The sequence below is a fragment of the Protobothrops mucrosquamatus genome, unplaced genomic scaffold, assembly GCF_001527695.2.
Source record: "Protobothrops mucrosquamatus isolate PMUCROS unplaced genomic scaffold, P.Mucros_1.0 scaffold10, whole genome shotgun sequence".
Classification (NCBI taxonomy): domain Eukaryota; kingdom Metazoa; phylum Chordata; class Lepidosauria; order Squamata; family Viperidae; genus Protobothrops; species Protobothrops mucrosquamatus.
The window spans coordinates 1,606,401-1,612,430 of NW_015386397.1; the positions used below are offsets into that span (position 1 = coordinate 1,606,401).

Below are 6,030 nucleotides of genomic sequence, written 5' to 3' on the forward strand. Positions count from 1 at the left end.
AAGTAATTACTTTTTTCATGTAGCCACTGGTAACATTTAAACTTTTGAGAATATTTGTGGTTACATTCAGAAAATGTCTGTATATTCATACTGGTTGCCATGATAAGCATGCCAGTCATAAAACATCCAGTTATCAGAAGATAAATTGGTGTGGTTTTACTTGCTGATTCTATAGCCCCTGCAATATGCCATCATTGTAACTTAATACATACACATACACATACATACACACCAGCAGGACTTTTTTTCCTCATAGAACACCCAGAACAGAGTTCCGGCACCTTTTTTGGATGGAACCTTGTAGGGTAGGCAAGGCGGGTTGTATGATGTGTGTGAGTTCCGGCACCTTTTTTTTTTTAGAAAAAAAGCACTGCACACCGGACTAGACCTTTGGTTGCCCCTAACCATTTTGTTTTAAGAACTCCAAAGGATTTGCAAGTAAGAATGGTACTTTATTCCCTAATGCATGGGTAACAAACAGAAGAAAGCCTAACTTGAGTAAACAAGATTTGATAAGTCTCACAGAAACTTAATAGGATGAGAATCATGAGTGGAACATAATATTTATAATATATTATTTGTACAAAAGAAGTAGAACAAAAAGATGGAATGGCTTTTAGGGTTTTTTTTTAAAGCCGTTATGTCTATGAAGAAATTCAAGTCCCTCAATATCCTGTTGAAAATATCTGGGTAAAATTAAAAGGAGAGAAATAAAAGGAATACTCCATTGTAGGAATTTCTTATAGGCTATTTATTTACATAAATTACATTTTTAAACGCTGCCTTTATTATTTTTACAAATAACTCAAGGGAGTGAACATAACTAATACTCCCCACTCCTCTTATTTTCCATACAATGGCAACCCTGTGAGGTGAGTTGGGCTGAGAGACAGTGACTGCCCCAAAGCCACCCAGGCGGCTTTCGTGACTAAGATGGATCTCCCACATCACCTGATACTTAAGCCACTAGAACAGCCTGATTTTTTTACCCAGTAGATAATGTGAACAATGTCTTTGTAAATTAATTCATCATGTTACACAGTGGTAATAACTCCTCTTTGGTAGAAAACTATCTTAACCAAAAATATGTAAGTTTATTATCTACTTTGCTGAGAATCGTAGTTTTCAGATGAAGAAATAAGAAACAAGGGGGCTAGCTATCTAACAGGAATTAAGAAGTGGCCAAAAAAAGTTTTGGAAAAAATTATGATGGGGTTCAAGTTACCTACAACTAGTTTAACTGTTGAGAAGTCATTCGTGTATCTTGGACACCAGGAAAGCAGATTTTAAAAAGGTAGACAAATACTCTTGTCTTAAAATCATAATTAAATAAGTTAAAGAGGAATGGGAGACCCTGAAAAATATATGCACAGATTTGAACAATCCCCATTAGGACTTAAAGTTTTAAGGCAGCTATGTGGATGAATAGCAACCTCAATTGGCAGTTTGAGAAGCAAAAAGGTTTGCAAAGAATATATTCTAGTACAGTGGTGGCGAACCTATGGCACGGGTGCCAGAGGCGGCACTCAGAGCCCTCTCTGTGGGCACGCGTGCCGTCTCCCCAGTCCTAGGCCTTCAGCTGGGTTTTATAAAACCTTTTCTCTTTAGGCCTCCGCCGCGTATGCAAAAAAAAAAAAAGGTTCAATCAATCAATTTCAACTTCTTGCGGGGAAAAAAAAGAGCTTGCAAAGTTGGAATTGATTGAACTTTTTAGTCCCACCCAGTCTGCCGTTACCACCGCAGCCACGCCCACCCAATGGGCCACACCTGCCCAATGGGCCACACCCACCCGGCACTTGACGCTGCATAAGTGGGTTTTGGGTTGCAGTTTGGGCACTCGGTTTCTAAAAGGTTCGCCATCACTGTTCTAGTATCTCAAGCTTGCAGTAATGCAGCAAAGCTAAAGCTCAGAATGAAGTGAGTTGTGAGGACACAAAACAAAAATACTTCAAAGGGATGAAAGGAGTTTGAATTATTATTTCATATAGAGAAGATTGGGAAATAATGTGCAATATGGAGAAGTTAAAATTCCATCTTTGCATCAGTCTTCTCTCAAAAGATCTTTCTATAGAGACACAGAAAACTAAAATTCAGTTAGTCTGAAAGCACCCTGATCACTTGTCAAGCAGCATTGTCTATGTCGAAGATGTTCTTTGTAACATAAGTCAGAATGGGCTTGTCAGGAAAAAATGGCATCAAGTGAACCCTATTTATGAGTGTCTAGTTCGGTACCCCAAGGGAACAATAAGGATATAGTGTGTCTTGCTCTCAGTAAGTCATTTTATAGTCATAAGTATTGATGAAGTGGATAAACATGGGTTAACCGTTAGACTATTTTGCACTCTGATAGATTTGGAACGGACTGAACCACACTCCAAGAGTGTTAGTAAATGGCTTTGCAACGATACTTAAAGGGGAGAACAGTGAAGTGGCCTATGTCCTTAATCCAGTGCTATCAAATGTTTATAAAATAACATTCTGAATGGATGTTTATCAAACTAGCATATGATATCAAGCAAGGTAAATTAAAATACCTTGAAGGTCAAAATCACAATTCAAAATAAGACTTGAACAATGCATAAAATCTATGAGGGCGAACATCATCTTTGATAAATGTAATAGCTTACATCCAGGTAGGAAGATCGGTGTTATGGTACAGGAGAGACTTAGTTTGGTGACAATGCATATGAGAAGGAACTAGGAGTGCCATTGAATCACCAATTAAAACATGAGCAATCAATGTGGCATAGCAGCTAAAATATCCAATGCAATCTCAGCTGCAGAATCAAAGCAATTAGTCCAGGTCACAACAGTTGAACTCTGCATTGGGTGTGTCTGTTGTATGATGTCCAACTTTGGCTGGACATAGTAATTGAGATGTCAAGCTGTCTGATAATTAAACCCTATGAGAAACAAAGAAGCTTGCACAAGACGTTCAGGGCAGTGTTTCTCAACTTCTGCAATTTTAAGATGTATAGCTGACTAGGGAATTTTGGCAATTGAAGTCCACATATCTTAAAAGTTGCCAAAATTGAGAAACACTGCTCTACAGGAGGATGGAGTAGTTTGCAATATAAAAAAGGTACTCAAAATCAAGGAGAACCTGATTCCATTGAAACTTAAAGCACAGCAAGAATTAAGGAATTAAAGGAGTTTCCCTGAACCCTGGTAACATCTGGCTGTGGTGGGGCCCTCTGCATCCAGGACCTAACCATATTTGCTCTTGAATGGGGTTGCACTACTCCAAACAGGCTCAGTGCACAAGTTGGGGGTTCCCTTGAAGTCATAGCTCTTGCTTGAAGAGCAGGTGGCAGCCATTGTTAGGAGAGCCTTTGCTAGACTCTTATGTTGTACGCAGGTTACATTCTTTTCTGGATAGGGCAGATTTCTGCTCAGTCACTCATGCCCTAGTCATTTCCCGTTTGGACTATTGAAATGCAATCTACATGGGCCTATTGGTATCCAGACACTTCAGCTGGTAAAAATATAACCACATGAGCTACACTGAATGCCCAGAGGGCACATGTAACACCTCCACTCCGTGAGTTGCACTGGATATCAATTTGCTTCTGGGTCCAATTCAAGGAGTTATGATATATAAAGCCCCACATGGCATAGGGCCAGGCTATCAATGGAACCGCTTTCGTCCCATTACCAGTAAGGGAGGTAAGGTGTGCTGCCGACCTCATCAGTTAGAATTCTTTAACTCTGCCATTGCCCCCAACCTGTGGAATACTCTCCTCTCCGGGGGTGAAGCAAGCCCCCCACTCTCTTGGCCAGTGGTTCTCAACTTTTTTAATGCCGCGACCCCAACCGGTCATAAGTCGAGGACTTTCCCTGCCCGGGAGCGCCGCACATGCGTGGTTCCGCCCCCTGCGCCGGCCAAGGCGTAGCTGGCAAGCGGCAGAGACAGAGCAGGCCGACCACCAGCTGGCCCAGCCCAAGGGAGGTAAGGCACCCGCCGGAAAAGGGGAAAAAATGGTGGACAGCCTTGCTTGGCGACCCCCGTGAAATGGTCAATGGGGTCCCGACCCACAGGTTGAGAACCACTGCTCTTGGCCTTCCGAATACGAGTTAAACATGACTCAGCCTGTTATGGGAAGCCTAAAAGTTTACACAGCCATGGGGCTGGCTAGTATCCAAAGAGCCCTCCCTTCGACTTTTCAAATAATTTTTAACAGAGCATAATTATTCTTCCCTTCCTGTGATTTTTTTTGAAGTTATATTTTCACATTTTATTGTGCACCACCCACAATGCCTCTTTAAAGGAGATGGGCTGTTCATTAAATAAATAAATAAATAAGTAAATAAGGAAGTAAGTAAACATGTAAATAAAATCAATCCCACGATCAACTGTGAGCAAATAAATTCTGCTACACCGGGAGCAATTTGGTAGAGCAAAAAAGCGAATGTCCTTCAGGCAGCTTCGTTGCCATCTTTATTTCACCCTCCGGCCCCCAACAATCGTTGCTCTCAGGAACGTCATTCCAACCTCTTCGCACCAGCAATGAAAATGTGACACGAAGTTCGACTCGGCCGGGTAATTACGGCAGACGTGTTTGATGACGTCTAAAACGATCGCCCTCTCCTTTTAAGCCCCTATGTAACGCCGTGGCGTCTAGAGGCTAATTTCCAGCACGGAAAAGCAAATGAAGATATAGCACTGCACGGGAAAAAGAAAAAAAGAGATGCCGAAATACTTTTTTCGCCTGGCAGTTTCTCTTCAGCAGGATTAGGCTTGTCAGGCAGTATATTAGATACCTCCGCGTGGAGTTGAAAAGGTCCTTTTTAGTCCACGGCGCAGCCGCCTCTATGAGGCCCTCTTTTCCGCCACCGTCGTTGCCGGTGCGGGATGAGTGCGTGGAGCTATCACCACTGAGAGTATCTGAACACGAAACTACTGCGTTGTCGGGCATGGGGGCGACTGGGGGATCAGGAGTTGGAGGGATTTCGTTTTTCTCCGAGCGGCTACGGTTGCCTATCTGCTGTCTGGGTGTCTTCGTGTGCTACTTCTGGTACGGCGTCCTGCAAGAGACAATGTAAGTCACCTGAGGAGAACGCTTTCTTTTTTGCAGGGCTGGCTGAGTTGCTTTTGGTTCTGGCTGGCGGAAATTTCACTACACCCTCTGAGAAACTCTTCCTTCCCAATTGCTGTCGTTCCTAATAGATATTGTCCCTTTGATCACTCCGTCTAAGCACCTTATATATGCTTAAGAAAACACTTGGTTATTGTGACCCCAGATAACCACCTCCAAGCTCAGATACGATCTGTCTAGATTTAAATCAATTGATTCAATGGATCTAGTCTAATTAAATCTATAGTACAAATTTAATAGTTGTGCAGCAGTTAGAAATCTCATAGATGACTATGCTTTACTATTGCTTATGGATGGATAGTGGAGAAAAACATAGTTATACAAATTGAGTCAGTTTCATGGTTATTAAAAGCACAGAAATTTCCCTACAAAGTGGAATTGGCAGTATATGTGTATTAATGCCTCACTGAGATTTTAAGCTATCTACCAGAGTTTACAGATGGCCAGTTCAAACTAAGGAAGGAGTTTTGGCTTGGTTATATCCTTATATTTCTTTCTGAGTTTAGTGCAGTATTTTTCCATTATTTTACTGCGGAGCATTTTCCATTTTCTTTAAAAACAGAACCCTAATTTTGTAACAAGAGTTTATTTATGTATTACATGCAGAGATTTAATTGATCAATAAAATGATTAAGGTTAATGATTTAAAACAGCGGTTCTCAACCTGTGGGTCGCGACCCCATTTGGGGTCGAATGACCATTTCACGGGGGTCGCCAAACAATGCCGTCCGCCATTTTTTTTTACCCTTTTCCTTAGCTGTGCTACTCCCTCTGCTTGGCGGCAGCCTGCATGCACGAACTTTACCAAATGTGCCCTGCAGGAGGCGTGTGAAGAGCGCAGGCGCAGAGCAAGGCCCAGCCCTCCCCAGGGACTCATTTCAGATTTACGCCGCAAAAGTTTTTCTCGCACAGAGGAGAGAGGAAAAACAATTGC

General features: G+C 42.1%; 1 protein-coding gene across 1 annotated transcript in view; it reads left to right on the forward strand.

Annotated features, from left to right (window-relative positions):
- The first annotated feature begins 4,690 nt into the window (after positions 1–4,690).
- Positions 4,691–6,030, forward strand: part of SLC35B1 (solute carrier family 35 member B1) — a 20,717-nt gene continuing 19,377 nt past the window's right edge. The window contains exon 1 of the mRNA XM_015810420.1: positions 4,691–5,039. Within this exon, the coding sequence (XP_015665906.1) occupies positions 4,813–5,039 (227 nt within the window). The 5' untranslated portion in view covers positions 4,691–4,812. The remainder of the gene's footprint in view (positions 5,040–6,030) is intronic.